At 41.6% G+C, this 23,712-nt stretch overlaps 3 protein-coding genes across 3 annotated transcripts; 1 reads left to right on the forward strand and 2 right to left on the reverse strand.

Moving 5' to 3' along the window:
* Window positions 1-4,232: 4,232 nt before the first annotated feature.
* On the reverse strand, window positions 4,233-11,877 carry psmb5 (proteasome 20S subunit beta 5). Its single transcript, XM_031757023.2, has 3 exons — window positions 11,605-11,877; window positions 8,810-9,116; window positions 4,233-4,921 (listed from the first exon to the last, which is right to left on the reverse strand). Exons 1-3 carry the CDS (start codon window positions 11,857-11,859, stop codon window positions 4,638-4,640), a joined length of 846 nt encoding a protein of 281 aa, XP_031612883.2. The 5' UTR covers window positions 11,860-11,877; the 3' UTR covers window positions 4,233-4,637.
* A 242-nt stretch (window positions 11,878-12,119) lies between these two features.
* psmb11a (proteasome 20S subunit beta 11a) lies at window positions 12,120-12,908 on the reverse strand. The gene has a single exon (XM_031757042.1). It carries the CDS (start codon window positions 12,906-12,908, stop codon window positions 12,120-12,122), a length of 789 nt encoding a protein of 262 aa, XP_031612902.1.
* A 1,729-nt stretch (window positions 12,909-14,637) lies between these two features.
* On the forward strand, window positions 14,638-22,288 carry prmt5 (protein arginine methyltransferase 5). The gene is made up of 16 exons (XM_031757015.2): window positions 14,638-14,865; window positions 15,176-15,294; window positions 16,304-16,389; window positions 16,507-16,641; window positions 16,755-16,867; window positions 16,996-17,045; window positions 17,153-17,316; window positions 17,443-17,604; window positions 17,971-18,048; window positions 18,722-18,780; window positions 18,999-19,121; window positions 19,335-19,510; window positions 19,680-19,883; window positions 19,962-20,072; window positions 21,294-21,358; window positions 21,447-22,288. The coding sequence occupies exons 1-16, from the start codon at window positions 14,768-14,770 to the stop codon at window positions 21,597-21,599; spliced, it is 1,896 nt and encodes a 631-aa protein (XP_031612875.1). The 5' UTR covers window positions 14,638-14,767; the 3' UTR covers window positions 21,600-22,288.
* Window positions 22,289-23,712: the final 1,424 nt, after the last annotated feature.

Here is a 23,712-nt window from a genome sequence, read left to right on the forward strand (position 1 = left end):
TTGGCACATTTTGGGGTCCTTAGGACTTACTGAGCATTTAAATGCCACAGCCTGCTGGAGTATTGCTGCTGACTATGTCCATCCTATGATGATGGTACAGCAGAAGATGTACACGAAGCTCAAATCACCTCAAACTGGTTTCTTGAACATGACAGTGAGCTCACTGTACTCAAGTGGCCTTCACACTCACCGGATCTCAATCCAACGGAGCATCTTTGGGATGTGGTGAGATTGGCATTATGCATGTGCAGCTGACAAATCTGCAGCAACTGTGTGATGCTATCACTTCAATATGGACCAAAGTCTCTGAGGAATGCTTCCAGCATCTTGTTCAATCTGTGCCATGAAGAATTACGACAGCTCTGAAAGGAAAAGGGAATCCAGCCCATACAAGCAAGGCGTTCCTAATAAAGTGACCACGAGCGTATATTCCACACACTTTCAGACAGTCTCTTTTTAGAGTATTCATTATGTTGCAGTCACGTATACGCACATTAGTCTGCGTGGCCACACTAGCTGCTCTGTAAGTGAGGATTAGACCAAAAAGAAAATCCAAGTGTCTGCATGAACGGGAACGTTTTGTTTAAGGTACCAGTGAGACAATGAAATATGATCCACAAAGTCCTGTGTGAGTAATAGATTCATGCATTTTGAAGGGTAATGAGCGACCGCAGTTCATAAAGTTGTGATAGTTAGAACTGTTTTATACTTTGTCATGTCACTTAGGAGGTAATCTGAAATACAGCATCCACGCTTTGAAGCTTAGGTGCCAAACAAAAGGCCCGGGGGCCAGAACTGGCCTGGCAAAGCAATCTAGTCCCATTTGAATGCAGTGTGTATTCACTCCACACTATCAACTGTACACATGGATATACTCTCTTTGTAATCTTACACTTTAAGAGTCGTGGTGAAAGATTTCTTTCATTTACTGAAATACTGAGCAGTATTTCTTTATCGTGTAGAAAGAACTGAGACACACTGTTGAAATTGTACTTCTTTATCCTATATTAAGATATCTCGAGAATTAAATGTATAATTCAACTTCTTTACACTGGCAGGAAGAAGAGTTTCACTGGTCCGGCCCACTGAGATTAAAGTAGGCTGTATGTGGCCCGTGATGTAAAATGACTTCGACAACCCGGCTTTAAAAGAACCATATTTGAATTTTTGGATTTCACTAGAGTATGTTTGCTTGATTTACAGTTTTTTTCTTCATTTCTAATTCAAATACATACAATATATTTATTTTATATTCGCCTTCTCTGCAGCACCTTGGTTTATCATCTGTCTGAAAGAAGCCATTTTATTCCCGTGATCCTTTGAGGCTGTGGCGTTGCCTGCGTCTGACATGACCATATAAAGAAATGTGTCCCTAGCTGACATCAGCTTGAGACCTGAGTAGAAAAAACAAACATGGAAACCAAGTCTGAGCTTCAGACTGCCCTAAAGACAACAGATTACTTTTATATACCCTGAGCTCATTATTTGCACATTTGGCCACATCTGTCACACCGACCCTCTGCACGTGCTCCTTCACCACATCCAAGGATCTTCTCTGTGGTCTTCCTCCTGTACCCGTGCCTCATCCATATTCAACATTCTTTCCAGTATATCCTCTCTCCCTCCTCTACACGTCCAAACCATCTCAGCCTTCCTTCTCTGACTTTGTCCCCAAACCCTCTCACACACTCATTTCTAATCTTGTCCCGGTCCCTCGCAGCAAAAATCATAACATCTTCAGCTCTGCCACATCCAGTTCAGCCTCCTGTCTTTTTGTCAATGCCAAAGTCTCCAAACCATGCATCACAGCAGGTCTCACTAGCACCTTGTAAACCAGTCTCAACCTCAACCCCGCCTGGACTCTCATCTTCACCTCTCTTGCCCACCGTCCATGGCTTAGGATATCTGACCCCAGTTCTGTAAACTCATCTAATCTCACTACCTCCACTCTTTGCAACATCACCTCTCCACCTGTCTCGCTCTCATATTCTGCCTTGTTTCTACTGACTTTCATCCCTCCTTTCTTCAGTGCATACCTCCGCCACTCCTCCACATGTTACGTACTCTCACTACAGATCACGGTGTCATCTGGGAACATCATTATGCGCAGATACTTGCACTTATTTGACTAAAAGATGAAACTCAGGCACAGTGACACTATAAAAACCAAAGTCAGCAAGCTAAGATGCTAATTATTAGCAGGCATACTACTTACTGAGTTCACGAGATAAGTTAAGAATGTTGATAAGCCTTTTTAAATGAGCTAATCTGATTTTGCAGATATTTTCTCCTAAAGCAGTTATTGGACAAATTTCAGTTCTCAACTCACGATGGTCCTTGAAATCATTAAAGTGATTATAATTAACCCAGAGAGCAATCCACTGTTGTTTTTTCCCTGCTAATATTCACTGTGTGGCACTGGATAAAGAGCGGGATCATCCAAGGATCCTTCCTGAACCATGAATTCATTCCGAGCCAAGCTGACGTGCTTATCGGATTATTCCAATTTTGGTGAATGTAAAAGAATTTTATTTAAAACACACCGACAGCTTTTATCACAAATCTGTAACCCCAAAGAAAAAAAGAGTGCCAATATCCCTACATCTTTTTTCCCTTTATATTTATATCATAATACAAATGTCTTACAATTTCCCCTCCTTTTACAGAAAGGTATGACAGAGATAGCGATCAGTGGTCCGGGCGGTGCAATTATTCTTTTCAAATTCACGGTCACGATCTGTAACCATTGTTGGAAACTTGGGTGTCATTCTTTGATTACATCCTAAGGTTACATCTATGGCTTTTCAATTTATTTTTTTTCCCACATACTCCTCCAAACTGTTCCTGTTATCCCTGCTTGACAAGACTGCTATTGTAAGACTAGGTAGCTGTAGGCAAATCTCAAAACAGCATACTTCACCCACCATGGCAAAGTGTTTTTTAACAGAGTATTCTTCCTCTTTTGCTGTTTTAGTAAAGAAAAAAAAACTTAGTGATGATGTCACCAGAGAAAGATTTAATACTGGTAAATATTTTTTTTAAATACATCTGGCTGATTAGGGTACTTCAGCAATATTCTGTTTGGATGCTAGATTCAAGTACAATTGGTCAATGTTTCCATGTATACACACATACACACACATTCCACTGTGCTTTTGTTTGAATGATATCTCAACAAGCAATTATGGACAAAAGCCACGGCCTCTAAAAGCTGGCTATTTTTATCAAGAAAAGCCTTCCTACTTAGATGACAATGCAGTGCACCAGATACTTAATGGCACTGGAGGACCTAGTCTTTATCCACCATTCTGAGTAATATTCAACCCATTTCTGAGAAAAAAAAAAAAAATCCATCCTCCAACTCCTGAAGCCAGCCAGGGAGGACATGTGGGGTTCTGGTTTCCTCAAAATTTGAATACAAAGTTTAACACATCTGCTCCATTTTAGCACCTCTCCACAGACGCATGCGTCGTCACTCTTTCAGTATCTGCTTCTATTGACGCTGCAATTCCCCATCACTTCATTTAACAGGAGCAGCATCGCAGACGAGACTCACTCATTTCCATTTATCGAAATCCCATTTCTATTCCATCTGCTAACTAGTCACCTGTGAAACTAGTTTTTAACCACGGTTTGAAAGTGCGCCGGCTCGGGCTGTCTACCCCATCGCCTTTATTAGTGTTTATTCCGGGCCATAAAAACCGCTGGAGGGGGACACTGCAAGCGCAGGTCGTTACATTGTAAAACACCATGGCAGGGTGGCACACAACACTGCACGCTGAGAAGCTAAGGGTGTCAGGGAGGAATTAAAGAATAAATTTCCCCTTCCAATTAAAAGGCGCATTTGTGCAACGTGAGCGGAGGAAGGGAACATTATCAATGAGGGGAAGAAAACACACTGTTACAACTCAGGAGGCACAATTACTGAGGCTGGTGGTACGCAATTAAATAGTGCTATTTAGACAGCACTACTCCCCACTAATAAACACACAATGTATAGAGGAGACTACACAGGTTTTGGATGTACCTCCAAAATCCCCACAGCTGTGGAGGGAAACAGATGACTGAAATGTAAACACAACGAGCGGCAAAACGACTACATCAAAAGGAAAAGGAAGCGATCCTGCTAAACATTTGCATAAATAGGAAATTCTAAGAAATACAATTCACTATCTTGTGACCCAAAGATGGAATTGGCCCTCCCACGAAATAACAAAAGCAAGACTCTTGGAAAAAAAGAGAGAACATCACAGGTTTTATTGAAGAAGGAGATGCAGTTTCTAACAGTACAATCCAAATGAAATGTATGTAGGGCAAGCACCACACTACTCCCACACTGTATTAAAGCATGTTTGAGTCATCGGGCCTGTCTCTGCAACCCCTCAAATCATACTGTGTGGAGGGCGAGTGGAGCTCACTGGCATTGTTAAAAATGTACAGTATAAAGGCTTGAAGCTAGCAACAAGTCACAGAAGAAATGTGAGTCGCAGTCAATCTGCAGATGAGTCCTTTTTATTATGTGTCAACCCATTCTGGCATTTCAGAACAGCTAAACATTGGATACTAGAATAAGTTCCTACCCCTTCCCTCATCTCTCCCAACCCTAACCTGGCCCTATGTTATGTTGTTTTCTATAACTACGCCTGATCTTTGTACTGGTGGTGCAACACGAGCACGTCGTCCTGGGAGATCCTGGTCCAGCCCTCGCTGTGGACGTGGTACAGGTTGACCTGCCCTCCGCTGTAGGCGTCGCGGTACGTGGCCTGGTAGATGGCGCGACGGCCAAGCTCGCAGGCCTCCTCCACCGTTAGGTCGTGTCTCACGCCGCTGTCCATCACACCATAGGCATACATGGAGCCTGACCCCACCGCAAACAAGTCGCCGCACACCCGGTTCCCCTCTGAGTCGACGTAGTACAATCCTGAAAAGCGAAAAAAAAAAAGGAACAGAAAGGACAACAGGCGGGTCAATAGGACAGGAAGGCAAAGAGGGCAGAGAAACCGTGTAAAGGGAGTTGTATTTCTCTAGATGTTGAGCTTTGTCAGGAAAACTGAGATGGTGTACATCTAACACCGCAGTGCTCCCACAAACAAACACACACACACACGCACGCGCGATCTTGGAAACGCTCACGCACGTCATGCCCTCCAGAGAGAGAGAGAGAATATGAACAGCTGCAACCTCTCCAAGTGAAGTAAGGCTGGCAGATATGAACAGCTGCACCCTCTTCAAGTAAAACGAAGCGGGCCGCGGAACCTGCTGACAAGGCGGGGGCCACATCTCCGTCCACCCAGGGGCCCTGCTCTGGATCTTATTGATCCCCGCAAACAGGCCAAAAATTAACTATCGACCCACAACCTGAGCTGCGCAGGTAACAGCAACTCGCACCTCACCAGGGAGGGCAAAGAACAACAGCGCGCTCACATCCTGTAGACGTCAAACAAGTACAGCGCACTTCTTCCACACATACACACATTTCTTTAACCTTTACACACTTCAGCATCACATGGAGGCATAAGCTCTGCCTCCACCCCAAACATGTAATCTTATGTGCACCGCACACTCACAATGCTCTGATGGAACTGTGAGGGACAGTTTGCTCCACACCACGCTTCGTGGACACATGTGAGACATTTTGTTCCGCGCTATGACACACTCGCTAGGCCTCATCCCGGAGTGACGTGGAACGGGTGACTAGCACCAGCCTGTGAGCTCGCCCACAGTCAGCCTGCAGATGGTAAAAAGACAGCCTGCAAAAAGGCATGTTTTTTCATACTGCTTTCACAAATTCAAACCTGTGAAAATGATGCACAGAGAAACGCAGGAACACATGCATGGAAAATTACCTAATATCCACCGCTATCTCTGATCTCCCACATTAAAAAACACTTCAAAATGCCCTCAGACTGCACACCTTCGCTTGCAGAGATTCGCAGCTAAACTAGTGACAGTCTATTAGGGATAGAGAGCCACTTGCTTTTTTTGGGGGGGGGGAGCTTACCATTGCTTTCAACTGGCAAATTGCAGCTTCCTCAGCCTGTCGTTAGCTTGCCATGATAATCATCCAGTGCCTGCCTATGCACGGGGGTAATTTGCCATTCCAAGACCTGCCTGTTCCTCTTGAAAACTGTGAGGGACTCGTTAAAAACATAATGGGCAGGCAGAGAGAGTTGTAAAGGCAGCCTCTTGTGTTGAGTAGCACAGTTGACGGAGGTGGATGAGGACTCTTTAGGAGGTCCAAGTATAGCAGCAGAGCGGCACCCAAAAGACACTTCCCACATCCATTTTAAAAAAAAAACCCTCACACCTGGGATCTTTGTAGCGCCCAATGCAATCACTTATCACTTAACAGTCTGAAACACATGCAGCCGATGAGGAGTGCTCAGAAAACCAAGGGCGGGGGGGATTAGAGCGGAAGTGGCGTTTGGATGGTGGAGCTTTGCAGCCAGGAGAGGCTCCTTCTACTCCATCAATCAGCTGACAGGTGCTCGAAGAGCTTTTTTTTTTTTTTTTTTAAACAGCAGCCAGTGCAGCTGGATGGAATGACAGTATTTCAGTGTAAGTGAGGATGCATGGGTGGGTAGCCTCAAATAGGTCAGTGTCTGTCATCTGTCCTCCCCCCCCCCTAGAATTCATGACTGGCTCAGGAGTAAAAAGAGAGCAGCAGTTGTACAGAGGAGAAAAAGCGATTACATCATTCCCTTGGGACCTGCTCGAAACCGACAGCCACATGGGTCTTCTTTGATGAGGACTCGTATCAAACATTGCTCAGCTTTGTCGCCATGACGCTACATTTCAGTGGATCACATGTCAGCTCATTACGAAGCCTTGATGTCTTTAGAGAGAGCACTGGGGGGTGCCACGCAGGGTACAATCACTTTTTCCTCTGTCAAAGCCAAAGCCGCTATCCAGCTATCAAGCATTAACCGTGCCCTGATTACGAGTGTCATAACATGTAATGTTATTACATTGAGCCATATTTGTCAAGCTCCTCAATGTCGCTTTTATTCGATTTAGTCTGCATGGAGCTTAAGACACTTCATCAGGGGAATAAGTGCCTGACATGATTGTAGCTAGTTAATGAGCTTCCCACCTAATCGTGATTGATTTAATTTACATGACATTTACCTCTCCGTTCAATCACTGGCATTGTGGGAACCATGGCAAAGCCCGCATACCTATTTGAACTTATACAGGGATCATTATTTCCCCAATTGATTGCCCGGGATTTAACACGTGTCATTCGCGTTTGTTGGCATACCACCGGGCTGTCATTGTTCACAGAGACCTCTTGGCTTTCCAGACAAAGCCACCATCGATCTCAGCGCGTGTATGGCCATTATGCATACGACCCAGTTGTCCAGGGCTGAGACCCAACGTCCATCATCCCACCGTGCTCTCACTGGCCTGCAGTCCCAGCCTCATCGATTTCCCATTACTGTGTCACCGTGGCGGCCTCTTTAAGCACACCTTCTGTGATGTACAGCCTCACACTGTGTGGTATTCAAAAGCCACAGCTTAAGGTACTAAAACAAGCAGAGCAAAAGAGAGGCTGCAGTGCCACCTAGTGGCTAACCCAGGGAAATGCATGTTGTTGTTTTTTTTCTTAAATGACAATTATCCGCAAAGCCCAGCTGTAGTATATTTCATTTAAATAATAAACAGCTAACCACTCATGTCCAAACTCAAATTTAGAAAAGAATGAATGAATAATGAAGCCTCTTTGAAAATTTGCCTGGGACTAAGGATCTTTGACAACACTGAGAAACAAAACCGATGCATGATTAAGCTGCCAAAATAATCTTTCACATAAAAACAGACCCATTAGCATATGTCAAGAAAGAAAAGCTGATGTGTGTTGAGTAAATTTAAGTGCATTACTCAAAAGCTGAATCACAAACAGCCACAAAGATAGATTATAAACACTTATATTCCATACAAGAATATTGGGGACTTTTTTTTTTTTTTTGAGTAAGACAAAATCAGCATAAATTCACCATTTCACAATCCCCTCTTTTATATTTTTAAAGTTTAGCTGCTAACCACCTGGACTCTCCTTTTTTGACAGGAGGCTAATTTGGCTACACATTCAGCTCCATCTCCAGAAAGCCTCTTTTCCTGTATTCATACACACTTCAACTTGTGCTCCTTGTTCTGCTTCAGAGATCTACTCCATCTGGAAGACCACTCTTAGGAGAACCAGCAGCAGGCAGACAAGTGTTGGACTCAGTCACTAAGTCCACATTAGGTTTCCAGGCCAGCTGTACTTTGCTGCATGTCGTTCCGCTGCTCTTTCTCCAAATTTACCATTATCAAGAACAATTTTCACAGACTGCATAGTATTTCATGAGGTCAACTTGATTCCAGATTGCCAGTTTTATCTCCCCATTAGGGGAGATAATGGAGCTCAGGAAGTAGAACAGGTCATCTACTACTTGGAAGGTTGGTAATTCAATCCCTGACTGCTCCAGTCTCCATCCCAAAGCATCTCTGGGCAAGACACTGAATCCCAAGCTGCTTCTGATATATTCATTGTAGACAGAATGTGTGTGAATGTTAGCTAAAATATGTTTATTACTGTACTATTATAGGTTTTCTGTATTACTGTAAGGTCTTTACCTTACACTATAAAGTGCCTCAAGGCGAATGTTGTTTTGATTTGACACTATACAAATTGTCCTACAATCAGTTAAAGGAAGCACTGCATATCTTGATACTGGTACTGTTTAAAGTAGTACAAATTCTATCGGGATCAGTTTATAGCCAGACAAAATGACATGTCCATGTCAGATATATCTGTTGATGTTACCTGGTCCTCTCTTGTCCCAGCCACAGACCATGGTTCCCATACTAAGTCCCATGCCTTTGTACTGGTACACCATGTTAGCAAGCAACTTGGAAGCGGCTGCCACTGAGATGCGCTCCTTGTTGCGAAGCTCGTAGATGCGACACTGGCGGGCCAGCAGGCGCTCCCAGAAGCTACAGTCTGCAGCTCCTCCAGCCATAGTACCCAGTAGGTAGGGGTTGATCTCAATCACCTTCTTGACCGTCTGTGACGCGATGTAGGAGCCCGCTGTGGCTCGAGAGTCCACTGCAACGATAACTCCATGCTGGAACTGAGAGGGGAAACAACAGTCAAGAAATGGGCCGGGTAGCCCACATTTCCACAAGTTCGTCCCAAAACCATATGTTTAAAGTACTAGATATATAGATTAATATCAGTACATTGATTAAGAAAAGACACAAAGATGGCATTTACGGATGTCAGTGATCGATCAATCTGTCAGGTCTAACAGTTAAAATCAACTGGCACTGGCTCGCTGCCAAATTGTCATTTTAAACATTAGCAGTGGCCCAGAACTTTGCAATCAGTGCCCCTCTCTCTTAAACAGCTACACTACTTACCAGTGCATAATACATTTTAATGCTCTCCCCTACATCCATTGCTTTTAACAGAATAGAGTCACTTGCTCTAAATTTAAGTAAGAGATCGCTTGCAGCAGTTCTGCCTAAATGAGGCTATTGAGGCAAAAAAAGAGCTGCTGCTCTACAGCTGTCAGAGAGGTGCAATATATGGTTCGGCTCTAGCAGAAAGCTGCTGGATAAGAGGAAAGACTTTTGCTCTTCCTTCCAAAATCCTCTATCAGTGAACTGACAGTCACAGAAGCAAGTATAGTAGACAACAGATTTGGCCAGTCAGAGGGAGATGTCTGTGGGGGATGTTTTCATTAAGGGATTAAGGGATAAGGATGGCGTTATTTTTATCTTTTACTTGTATCAACAAATCCCCTGAAGAGACAAAAGCCAGCAGCAGGGATATGGTTCTGTATTTACACTGCTCTACAGCGTTTGACAAACTGAGGGAGAAGACTACAATGGCTGCTTTCAATTGTGATGACAAATCAACAGCAAGGCTCTTTCATGCTGTTTTAAATGTTTTCAATCAGGGGTTTCTACAGCACAGAGGCAGAATATATTTATGCATCGCCAATTGTATATGCCAGTTTATAAGCCTGTCAATGGAATCTTGGTGCTTTAACGAAGGATTGTTAATTACAAATAAATGTATCCTCAGGGACACTGCTTAAATCTTTACAGCACAAAAAAAAAAAAAAAAAAAAAAAAAAAAACAACCAGCAGCAAGCCTTAAACTTTCTAGAAATCAAGATTTATTTTTTCCCCCTTTTAGATTTTCTACTTTGATCTATGTTCCCACAACATCAAAAAGAACATTTCCACTTTCTACAGATTTCTTGGCTTCTTTTCATGAGCACGCAAGTTTGTTTTTACTGTGCGCATCACAGTCACGACTAATCGAATACACTTTAACGTCTTCTTCCAACAAAACTTCATGTTTGTTTTAACAATAACATTTAGAAAAGCAGGTATGGAGAACTCACAGTTAAAAAGAAGACTCACAGAAAGTGTGACTTTAATTCATTCAACACATTATACATGTATACATCTGAATACAATTAACAGGAATCTTATTAAAGGACCTTTGTGCTTTTCTCCTTCCTACTGCAACGTCACTGAACATAGTAATGACATAATAATGAAAGATCATCACATTTTAACCTCAAACATGATGTGATGTAACGCTATATGGACATTCATTCATGTATTAATATTGACAGAAATTTGTTGCAAATTGTGTTAACAAAAAGGTAGCAATGATGTAATATTCTTTTGATAGTAAATTATTTTAGATTAATAAATAGTTGGCCAGTATCAATTACAATTTTTTTAGACAGGTCAACTACATTTTTATTTTAATATATTTGTCGATATGTGCACGTTCCTCGGAGCAAAATATATAAAACGATACTTGAGATAAGTGAGAAGTGGTCTCTCCGTGTACTTTCCCCAACACCTGGGGCTGCTTCTGTTGTTTACAACACGCTACACAAAAAAGTTGGGGTTCAAGTTGAAGAGGTGGTAGGCGATTAGTTTGTGAGGAACGCAGTATTTTTCATCCATTTTGCCTTTTCAGTATATAACTGAACATATTTCAAGTATATAAAAGGCACGAGTTTCTTTTAAAACCCTTAAAAATGTATATTATCAGCCCAAATATCCTGTATCGGTTAGGCTCTCCTATGGATGCAATACATTTACATACTCAGCACAAATCACTTTGGAAATAACACACGTTTAGGTAGCTCTTTTAAGTTGTAACCATCAAAAAGTGTGTACCTGCTGCACTTTTTACGGAAGAACACGTCAGATTTCCAATTATATAAATTCATGTGACTATGTTATTAAAACACCCACATTTTGCTTTTAAATTGACTGAGGAACGTCAACGTAAGCCTACGTAATTCACGATTTCTCTTAAGACTAGACATAGTAAACATATTAGAGAGATTACTTTTTTACGTTTACTTAAGTGCACATCACCTATCCCTTGTACCATGCACATCTGTCATGAGAAAGCGATTTGTAGCCACGCTAGCATGCTAACATCAGAGACAATTTGTGCCGGAAACACTAGCGTATGATATGTAAAGTCAAAATTGATCAAAAGTCTAGTTTCGACAGCTATACAACTGCTTGTGGGGTTTCTTATACCATATAACTACAATAACTGGACCGTTAACTTACTTTGAATGCTAAGGTGGTGGTTCCATGCAGAAACTCTATTTTCCTTTCGACGCCATCATCGTCTCCGACACACAGCGGGTTTTTAACGGAAAAACTGAGGCTGTCCCCGGGCGTGCCTTCTAACCCCAGACCACTAGGTCCGGGTCCACCACCAAAAGCAAAGGACTGGCTACTATCAAACGAAAAATCCGCAGAATCACCGCTCAACACACTAGCAAGAGCCATCTTTGAAAATGTATGATGAACAAGCAACATCCGCCGCGGTAGTTTTTTTTATTCTGTCATGGTAACAAAATCACACAGCGCCCCCTGTGTCTGTGGCGGAGTATTGGTTACAAAAAAGTATGAGGTAAAGGAAATACCTTTTATTACACAGCTATTATTATTATTATTATTATTATTATTATTATTATTATTATTATTATTATTATTATTATCATTATTAAATTTACTTTTCAATGATAAATATAACAACATAATTCCTCCCACACATAAATGCTTTTGATTATTGAGTATTATTTGAGTTTGTCATTCTTTTTCTTTCCCTTCTTTTCTTTATCTCTGTAATATTCTTCTTTCAAGTCCTCTCTCTTTCTCTGGCTCCATCCTTGGGCTGTGATGTGGAAAAGGTCCACATTGTTCCCCGAGTAGGCATCCCTGTGAGTGGCCCTGAACACTGCTTCTCTTGCCAATGAGATGGCTTCTCCTTTACTCAGGCTCCACCTCAGCTCTCTGTCCAAGACTCCATAAGCATAAGGTGAGCCTGAGCCCACAGAGAAGACATCTCCCTGCAGTCGGGCTCCGTCACTGCACACATATATAAGCTTTGGACCGCTGTTAGGAGAAGTTGTTGCAGTAATGTTTTGGTTACTAAAAACAGCCAAGGAGCTATCATCAGTCATCCAGGATGAGTCTTCCAAACTTGTTGCACAGTCAGTGGCACCCTCTTGCTTATCCCAACCACACAGCGTAAGAGCAACACACATTTCAGTACCTTTAAAAGGATGGAGCATAGATGAAAGGAGCTTAGCTGTGGCACGTATTGAAAGGCGATGTCCATGCCGTAACTGGTACAGTCTGATCTCTCTAATCAGAATTCGCTCCCACAGCATGCAATCTGCACCACTACCAGAGGATGTGACCACTAGATGAGAGTGAATAGGGGTGATCTTATGAACAGCCGGACAGGCAACAAGCCCCCCGGCACTGGCACGTGTGTCTGCCGCTGCTATTACCCCACCTTGGAAGATGAAACCCAGGGTTGTTGTTCCATGAGCCAAACGGAAAGGCCTCTGGACTGTCATTGAATTTTTGGGTGGGCAGAAGGATGACAACGGCCTTTTAATGAAAGAGGAGGAATGTGGAAGAGGTGGTATAAAAAAATGCAGTGGTACTCCACAGTTGTTTTCAGATGTTTCCAGTCTTGAGTATCTTAGGTTGTAATGGTCACTCATAGGAAATGGAATTGCTGCGTCCCCCAGGGATGAAAAAGAAAACCATTTATGTTGCACCGACCTTTCTTTGAAGCTGCAAACATCTTCCAAAGCCATGATGGTGTAGACACAGATACTTGATCACAAAATCAGAACATCTTTTCTGTTGAAAAGTAAATAAAAGTTGTTCTCAAACACAGTCTATCCACTGAAAAGCTGATCAAACACAATCTTAAGTGTCAAAGAAACAGGTCTGGTTTGTAGAGGGCGGATGCTGCTACTCTTTCTCATCTGCTTCTGAGTTCTTGCGCTTTTATAGCTCTTGCAGGTGTGACAGCTGGTAGAAATACACACACATATACACACGCCGTGTTCCATATCCAAAACCATTTATGGTTTATGTAAGTGATATTTTAGCCTACATGCTGTGAATTTGATATCCGCAGAAGCCAGTTTCTGCAAGTCCTACAAGTGGAGTTCAGTAAGGACAAGCAAAGCAAGCGGTGCTGTAGCTGAATCTATAAATAGAAATCAATCAAAACGTACCAAAGTGAAAGTGATCTTTCGTCTTTCATCTCAAACAGCATTCTGTCATAAAACTTTGTCGCTTGTTTTCATCCATCTTTTACAACACTGTCATTGGTAGGCTGCAACTGGCTATTGTACTTTCCACAAAAAGCACGCCTGCCTGGATCCCAATGGAAACTTGTTTCCATTTCACACATATGTCAGTGTCAGAGGCCTGCAGCGTTTTCTGGTTGTGTTCGCATGTGAAAACACAGCCAGAATTGGCAAATAGAGGAGCTTCTGTGATATATCATCATAACAGAGAAGTTTTTGCCTTACTGACCACCTTGGCCAGCAGCAACTACAAGCATAATTTTATAGAATATCCCAGATTACTGTAGATTAAACAGAGCATGACATTTTTAAAATCATCTGAGGCTAAAACATCTTCAGTAGTAATGTTATTTCACATAACACTGAATTTTCTGCTGAAAAATTATTTTTTAATTTTAATTATTTATGAACAAATTGACAAATAAACCAGTTTTATGTGTAGTTAAGTGTGTTTGTGGTGTTTTATTGCTTCTTTGGTTAAAGGAGTGGGTCTAAAAAAAAGTCTATCTAAATCATTTCTGGTCAATGTTCGTTAAACTATACAATAATTAACAATGTGTGCAGAAACAAGACGTCCGTGTACTGTAGAGTGCAGCGAGCTGCGGGAGGCTGTCAGCACATTTAAAAGACTAACAGACAGGCAGCACAAAACAATACGTTTTAATCTGTATATTTAAAAAAAAAACAACATACAATTAAATATAATTAAAAATAAAAATTAAAAAATTGTCCCCATTATCAGCTAGTAGTAAATATTTTTTTGTATTTGTACAGTGGAGAAAGGGCTTGCTGGGTTTTTATTTCTCAAATCTGGTTTCAATTATTGTTTCATTTATTTTCTCTATCAAAGTACAGCAAGCGCGTTCGTCTTGGAAAAAGAAGTCGCCGTGAAACATCAAATGGCAACGTTTAAACAACGCTCGGTACACAATTATCGCGACAATGTACGCGATATGCAACTTGCGCACTCATTAAGCCATCTTGGTTCTGTCTCACGTTTGTTAGCCAGCAAGCATTGCATTCCTTAGGAGCCAAGATGGCGCCAGTTTCTTCGAAAGGCAGAGCAATGTGAAAGTCCGAGAAATCAATTCATTCAGTCGGCTAAAGTCATGGCGTCTGCCAGCACAGGGAGCAGGGTGTCCTGCGGAAGAGATTTGAATTGTGTGCCAGAGATAGCCGACACGTTAGCCGCGGTCGCCAAACTTGGGTAAGATGGTTTTTCGATTCTACATGTAATTTTTGTTTGGCCGAAATGAGCTTATGAGCAGAACGCGCTGCTTTGCTAGCACGTTCTCAGTGCGTGATGGTTGCTAAGCTAGCCGGTGAATTACCAGCACGTGCCCAAATCACAACGATGCTTGACACTGTAGTGAAGTGTGCACTACACAGGCTCTACTCCCGTAGTATATTTAAGGTGTGTGGAGGATTACTTAGAAAACAGGTTTGTGTTTCACTTCGTGTTGATATTATAAATATTTTGAATGTTAACTAACGTGCTTCCCTCCTCTGCTATCCAGGTTCGACTTCCTGTGCATGCCTCTCTTCCACCCGAGGTTCAGGAGGGAATATGAGCTGGAGCCCGCTAAATCCCGACCTGGAGCCCAGACCCGGTCCGACCTGCTGTTATGTGGCAGAGGTCAGTTTTCCTGCCCTTTTGTCTTCTGCAGTCTGAGGCATTACTAGCCATTAAATCATCAGTCCCCCTAAAGTGAGAGGAAACAGTGAGTGTGTTATGCTGTGCAGGGCATTTTGGGGCATGGTGGGGTCTACTGGTGCCCTTTATTTATTGGGTGGGGGGGGCGTCAAGGTCACTTTAAATTATATTTAAATGTAATATTAAATATATTTCAGCATAGTCAGTTTTCACAGTCCTAAAAGTGGAAAATTAACTTCTTATTAGGTCTGTTAAACCAAAACCACTGCAACCTTTACAATTCTCAGTAAATTAGTTTTTATTCATAGAACATAAATTTATCAAAGTTTGACAACATATGTTTGTGTAAGTGTGTCATGGCATAAATGAGGTTTTAGAAAGATTCAGGAAAGAACTGCTGATGTTCAACGGGATGGAAAGGGTTACAGAATCATATCTACAGAGTTTGGTTTCCTCTGCTCCACAGCCACTGAACAACGTGTTGTTTATAGCAGGGTACTAAATAGAGAGCTACTACTCTGCAAAAAGAATACTGAGCATTTGAACAATCTTATGTGGGCTTCTGAGACCAAAATAGAACTTGCTAGTTTAAGTTTTAAAAACTCTGTTGGGAGTAAGGAAAACACAGAGTTAAAGCATAAAAACGTGGTGGTAGTATCATGGTCAGGGCCTGTTTTGCTGCATCTGAAGCAGGTATTGCTCCATTAATGTTTGCCAACATTAATGGAGCAATGAAGTCTTTATGTCAGGACATCTGCCTGCAAACCAAATTTCATCAGAAAGTAGGTTGTGCTGAAAGACCAATCCTAAAAATGCCATTTGTTCTGCTAAAGCCCAGCCTAAGAAGGAAAGTAGATGTTAAGACACTAATTCTAATCATTTTCATATTTTGTATTAAATATTCTATCATAAGAAAGATGTGATTTTAGCATAAAGGTAAAGTGATTAGGTGTTTGATGCTTTCTCTAAAACGTCCTTTTGTTCTGTCTAGATTGGAATACTCTAATTGTTGGGAAGCTCTCTCCGTGGATCGATGCAGATTCAGAAATCGAGACAGAACGCAGAAACTCAGAGGCTGTAAGTTCTTTGAGTTTGATGGTGCTTGTGAGGGTTCTTTGATCTTGTGATATGAGTGAGGTTATCATGTCATCACTTTAATGCTTATCTTACCTATTTTCCCATGTTCCTCTCCAGGCTCTTACCCAGGAGCTAAACTTTTCTGCCTACCTGGGCCTGCCTGTCTTCATGATCCCTCTGAAGGGCCCCAGTAATGCCAATCTAGCCCGAGTGCTGCTAAATCACATCCACACTGGACATCACACCTCAAATGTAAGACGCAGCACATCAGGAATCGACAAGCACACACAGACTGCGTTAAGATGGCAGAAAAGTCAGACAGTGGAAGTCCTCGTTTAACCGCTGCTGTCCTCTTTGTTGATTAGTTCTGGATACGCGTCCCGCTGATGGCGTCAGAGGACATGCGGGAAGATCTGATTGAGAATGAACCGATCTCTTGTACTGATGACACAAGCGTTGATGAGAAGACTTGGAGCTGGTTAGTTTCATGCCACAGCACTTCCTGAGCAACTGAGTGCCGTCTGCATGCTGAAACGGTTACTATTGATTTCCTTTAAAACGGTGTCTGTCTTTGTTTACTTACCTCATCTTTTTTTTTTTTCATAGGTGGAACTCATTCAGAACCCTTTGTGACTACAACAAGAGGATCTGTCTTGGTGAGAGAACACACTTTGAAGCAGCAACCTGGGGCAACCTTTGGGCATTGAGAAATAATTATGCTCCTGTCTGTTACTGAGATTGTGCTTCGTTTGTATTCCTAAAGCGGTTGAAATTGGACCAGATATGCCATCAGACACTGTGATTGATAAATGGCTCGGAGAACCTATCAAAGCAGCCATTCTCCCCACCAGCATCTTCCTAACCAATAAGAAGGGCTTCCCTGTTTTGTCGAAAGCCCATCAGAGAATAATCTTTCGACTCTTCAAGGTATAAACTAACATTCATGGATTGTTTGATTTTAACAGAACTCAATCTGCAGTCAAATACAAAAAGGTTGGTTTTTGTCTACTTGTGAAAAAAAAATCTTTAAATTAAAATGATCTTCTTTTATAGTTGGAGGCCCAGTTCATCTTCACAGGCACCAGTCGGCACACTGACAAGGACTTCAGATCCTACCTGCAGTACCTGGAGTACCTCAACCAGAACAGGCCTGCACCCAATGCCTACGAGCTCTTTGCTAAGGGTTATGAAGACTACCTGCAGTCACCTCTACAGGTGAGGAAGTACACTTTCATGCTCACGTTTTTATGCCTCTGTGCAACCGGAAGCCATAGCTAGATGTATAGTTATTTCTGGTTGGATCACTGAAGGAACATCAGATTAGATTTTTATGGTCAAAAGTACTGAGCTTGCAAAATATACATTTTAAGTCAAGAATTAATCTGTTAATTGTGACATATTGTACACGTCTAATAATATAAAGTAATGAATTGATGGCATACTCAAAAGGTCAATCTTAAGAGATACGAATGGAAAGTGCAGTTTCACTGGTTGGTAGAATTGTAAAACTGTGAGGCTGTTGTTTTGTTTTTACCTGCTAATCAGGACCTTTTAACATCATGTTTTGCTTTCTTTGTTTAGCCTCTGATGGACAACTTGGAGTCTCAGACATACGAAGTGTTCGAGAAGGATCCTATTAAGTATTCACAGTACCAACAAGTAAGACAGTCAGACAGTTTTTGGGTATGAGGAGGCATGGCACAGATGTTACAGAGAGGTCTTTGCTTGTCCAGTAGACATACAAATGCAGTAAAATCTGTTTCCCCTACACAGACTTTACTTGGGCAGACTGTTCAGATATGTTGATGCGAGTGCATTTGTTTTTATCCATCACAGAGAACACGGCTAGCTGTGATTCATTTTATTAGTGGACAATCCCTTTGCACTTATTTTGAAAATTCAGTTCCTGGCTCATGTTTCCTTAGTGGATGGTATCAGTTTTCAATATTGGTCAGTTGCTTTTTACCTATGAGCTTGTAATTATTATCCATCTGTCCATTTTCTTGGAAAGCCCTGATCCAGCCAGTGGACTTGGACCCAGAACATTCTTACTGTGAAGCAACTGTGTTCACCACCGCACCACACTGTTGCCCCTAATCATTATCATTTGCATCGGCCTCTGTTCAGCCTGAATGTGAAGATACGCATAGTTATTGTGTCTGTATATGTAGAGCTTATCCACACAAAACAGACTGTCACTTGTGTAGCATTTGAAAAACACTGACATTCAGGTGTTTAGTGTTAGCAAAGGGGTTTAAATGGTCTCTAAGAGTTTGAGGCAAAATGTATTTAACACCTGTTTTGTTTTTTGTTTTTTTCTTTGTGTGTGCAGGCTGTATATAAATGTTTGCTAGACAGAGTTCCAGAGGAGCAAAAGGACACTAATGTTCAGTAAGTATCTAAAATTATTGTATAAAGAGTCACAAATGAGATTGTGGAGTAGGAACTATATCCAGATATTGATTCATACAGTATCATGGCACTTTATAATATACTCCTATAAGTCTCACTGGAAGTAGAACAGGATAACACACACTGACTGTTTAAACTTCAGTGGTAGCCACCAGGGTAGCAGCCTTGTCTAAAATAATGATGTGTTTTTTCCACAGGGTGTTGATGGTGTTGGGAGCAGGTAGGGGTCCTCTGGTCAATGCATCCCTGCGTGCTGCCAGGCAGGCAGACAGGAGACTGAGGGTGTATGCTGTGGAGAAAAATCCCAATGCTGTAGTGACGTGAGTAAAATAATGCTTTCAAATGTTCCATGTTTCACAGTGTACAAGCAAAAATATTACCACATGCAACAGATCAATTGTGCTACCTGAATGAGTCTATAGATTGGATAAAAGCTTGGCCTTTGATTCTAGCTGAATTTATAGTAAGTCAGGAGGGGATTGAAGTGAAGCCTGAAACTTTCAACGCTTATTTTATTGATGTGTGTTCTCTAGGCTAGAGAATTGGCGCTTTGAGGAGTGGGGGGATCAGGTGACGGTGGTGTCATGTGACATGCGGGAGTGGGCCGCACCAGAGAAAGCTGACATCATTGTCAGCGAGCTGCTCGGATCATTTGGCGACAATGAACTCTCCCCAGAGTGCTTAGATGGAGCACAGCATTTTCTCAAAGGTATTTCAGGATTTTAATTAAGACTTAATTACACATGTAGACACTGCAGAGTCATCAGAGGTCATTTTTCTACATTGCCACACCAAGCCATATTGAAAGCGTCACCTTTAATGCTTCCTGACTTTAATTACTTTCATTTTCCACTTTGTTTATATCAACTCACCTTCAGATGATGGAGTGAGCATCCCCTGCTCATACACATCCTACTTGGCTCCTCTGTCGTCCTCTAAGCTTTACAATGAAGTACGAGGGTGCCGGGAACGAGACAAGGACCCAGAGTCCCATTTTGAGACGCCCTATGTTGTGCGCCTTCATAACTTCCACCAGTTGGCTGATCCCAAACCCTGCTTCACCTTCACACACCCCTCAACAGGTAGATGGAATCGCTTAAAGTCCCTCTAATAAGCTTGTACAGCATGTACTCACCACCTCTCCCTCCTGTCTGTTTCAGATATGAACAATAACCGGTATCAGTGCCTCAGATTCACAGTGGGTTGTAACTCGGTGCTCCATGGCTTTGCTGGCTACTTTGAGACCACACTCTACAAAGATGTCACACTCAGTAAGTCAGCAGATCCGTTTTTCCTTTGGCCTATTGTGTTTTTTATTCATCAGGTTTTTTTTACGAGTTCCCCAGTTTTAGAATCCATCATCGTCCTTGCAATTAGGGCTGGACGGTAAAACCATGAAGATTATTACGGCAAAATAACTTCCTCAACAGAATAATGTGAAGTCAGTAGATTCATTCCAACCATGTGTTGATAAATGCATGAAAATGGCATGAAAAACTAAATAGAATGGTGCTACGCCAAACCAATCATGTGGCTGGAAGAGAGTTAGAGCTGCGTCAGGTTAGGTTGATGTACACAGTTGGAAATGCTAATGTTTGGGCTACTGCAGACATAAACACCAGTATGTTAGCAGTGTGAGAAAGATGAAAGAGAAAATAAAAACCAATAATGTGACAGCATTACCAAACATGCCCCCCAAACACACACAGCCCAAGGCTCAAAAGACGAGGTCATTGTTGGAAAGAGAGGTCAATGAATGCAACAGACAGCTTCACTGTAAAAGACACGATGTCAGTAAGCAGAGTTAAATTAGAGAATTAAAATCTTTGTTTGTTCTGTATACCTATGTTATTTATTTACATGAGCTTGAAATAAAATTAGAAAATAAATTATATTTAAATCAAAATTGACCTTATATCTTCAGTTAGGAATGGAAAGAAACATTTAAGCTAAGAACTAATGCTTCATTTTATATTGTGAAATATATCGATCAACTGAAAACTGGGAAAAATGTAATTATGATAAGATTTATTTTTCTTTCCCTCCATGTCGCACAGCCCTACTTTTACCACTCAGTCTTTGCACGTTCATATTAAAAAAATCATGACCTAGTTGCTTAAAATGAATGCAGAAGTTAGGACCTGTTTTCTGTCAGTCTACATCCACCAACAGAAACAAGTGTGCAGCTTGTTACATTACAGCCCAGCAGGGCTTCATTAATGTTTCAGAATGATGTCGTTGGTTGGTGTAGTTCTGCAGAAAGCAAATAGTTCTTCCATGAAAATGTTCACATTTTTGTTTTTGAGCATTTCCATCATGATTTCTGAAAAAAAAAGGGGGGCTTTGAGCATCGCTAGCTACTTCCGTCGTGTTTACAAAAAAAAAAAAAAACAGGCAGGTGTAATGTCTCTACAATCTACAGGCCAGAATACTAGAAGTATTTTCTTTTTCCTTTTGGTTGAACTGTCATTTAAAGTCTTCTTTGTTGGCAGGTATAAAACCAGAAACACATTCACCCGGAATGTTCTCATGGTTCCCCATCCTCTTCCCCCTTAAAGTAAGTTCCTCAGTCGGTACCGAGTTAAATGCTAAAGTTGAAAAATTAGAGTGAGTAGATAAATCACCGTGCTCCTTCTTGCCAACAGCAACCCATCTCCATATCCCAGGACGATGATGTCACAGTGCGATTCTGGCGCTGCAACAACGGGAAGAAGGTTTGGTATGAATGGGCTGTGACGGAGCCCTCCTGCTCTGCCATTCACAACCCCGCAGGCCGTTCCTACACCATCGGCCTGTGAAGAAGACGCGTCGGCACAAGTCGGCAGACCTGCTGTGTTTCTGTCAGACTCGGTGGCAGTGGAAGAACGGGTGTCGTGACACTCTTTACACAGTTAAAAACCTGGACTTGTGTGAGCACTTGAAAGTCCGCGGTGGTAGGCACTTTGCAGTTTAGGAAGAATGAATCGGATAAACCAAATTTGAACCTTTCTCTTTTTAAATCTCGTGCCACATTCACCATGCCACCTGAACACAGTGTACTGTTGCTGTGAGACTGTCTCATTCAGATTAGGTCAAACGTTAACACCACGTCGTCATGCTATCCTTTTTTACTTGTCCTTATTGTTCTGAACCACAGTTCAACACAGCGATTTACACTCAATCCCACTGGACTGCCTTATCAAACACACATTCCATACACAATATTTGCATATTTAAACCCTTCTCCTCGACATGAGAAGATAAGAAGAAGGAACTGCTTTTCAGGTTGCATACCATGACATTTGAGGCTGTTTGTTCATACCTTTGTTTTGTTCGAACCAATAAAGACCACACTGTAGTGTTCTCTAAATACCGTGCCCTTTTTGTTTGAAGCTTGAATGTTTTTGAGTCACATGTTAAATTGTTAAAATAATAGATTTGTCTTTTAAAGGCAGTTTAAACACAGTTCCAGTGTTTTAATCTGTTGAAATTAAATGATGGCCTGATCTGCAAGGAGGTGATTTGTCTTGTAGATGTCACCCTTTCTTGACCTTGACTTGCTTGACCCTAAGCAATCCATGATTCTTTATACAAATGAAGGTACAAGTGCACTGTTTCAGTTCATTTTGCCTTAAGAAGAAATTCTCTCAAGTCCTCACTGTTGTAGTGCTGGGGTATGAGGCTAGTTGTTGTTAGATGTTTGGAGAGATACACCTGCAACAGTTAATCACTTCACCGCCAACACTACATTGTTGCCAGTTTATTAATATGAGGATTTGGAGTCTAGCACATTCCACACTCAGCTCTTCTGTGCGACTCATTCTCTGTCTTCATAAAGTATTTCCATAAATTGGAATCTACATGTGCAGGTCCACAAAAGCATATTTAATGGTCTTTTCATGCAGGATACACTGCAAGGTTCACACTTAGGATTACAGTCTCGCTACAACACGTTTGGATATGAGCTCCAGTTTTTCTTGAGCTTACAAGAGTTTCATGTAAGTGTGGGTGTTTACTACAATAAAGTTTCTATTTAGGCTGGCTGACCCGTATCCTGTCTAGTCAGAATAATTAATGCTTTTTTTGTACAGTTTTATTCTTGAAATTTGCTTCCACATGCTTGATAGGGAACTGCTTCCCGTTCTTTAGAAGAGCAAAAAAAGGAAACGGTCTCAAGTCACAGAAGCTCTGTCGGTTTTTAAAAACTCAGATATTTTAATAGAATATAAACAATATTAATCATACCTCATATGGCTATTTTCTAGTACTTACACCATCATAAAAACAGTATTTGATTGGGTTAAACAATTGGCCAAGGTGCTCTATTCACTAAAAAGCCTTTTACAAACAGTCAGGGGGGGAAATTACTTAAATTAGTTTCACTTCTTTACAGACATGAAATGAGAGAAATATGTGATGAAGTCCAGTTTGTGATCCCAGCTTCTTTTACTGATGAAGGGAAAACAGCTGAGTCAAGCTGCACAGGCTTAAAAAAACACTTTAAAGACTGGTGTTACACCTTATGTGTCTGAAAAGTATAGTTACTCATTATAACATTTCCATGGGCTCCAGCAGTCCTGCACAACTATAGTAGTTGTTATAAGTGAAATGCAAAACATAACTCAGCTGGAGTTTTCAGTGTCACCATGACAAGGTAAACTTTATCTCAAATAAACCTACAGTTTCCCCTCGTGTGGGCTTTTCATCAGGGAGCTTGTAAGGGAGATGTGCTTAACAAGTGCAGGCTCAGCGTCCATGAGAAATCCATGTCCCAGGGCTGAATAATAAGAGCATGGGGACACAGTGAGCACACATGGTCTGACTATTGTAAACTCATGCCAGGGATATGTAAAGAAAATTAACTGCTTTTGTTCCCCCAGAAAATCTGCTTAAACTTGAAAAAACAAATAACACAGTTGGTGCACCCTGTGA

This window comes from Oreochromis aureus, linkage group 18 (genome assembly GCF_013358895.1).
Source record: "Oreochromis aureus strain Israel breed Guangdong linkage group 18, ZZ_aureus, whole genome shotgun sequence".
Lineage (NCBI taxonomy): Eukaryota > Metazoa > Chordata > Actinopteri > Cichliformes > Cichlidae > Oreochromis > Oreochromis aureus.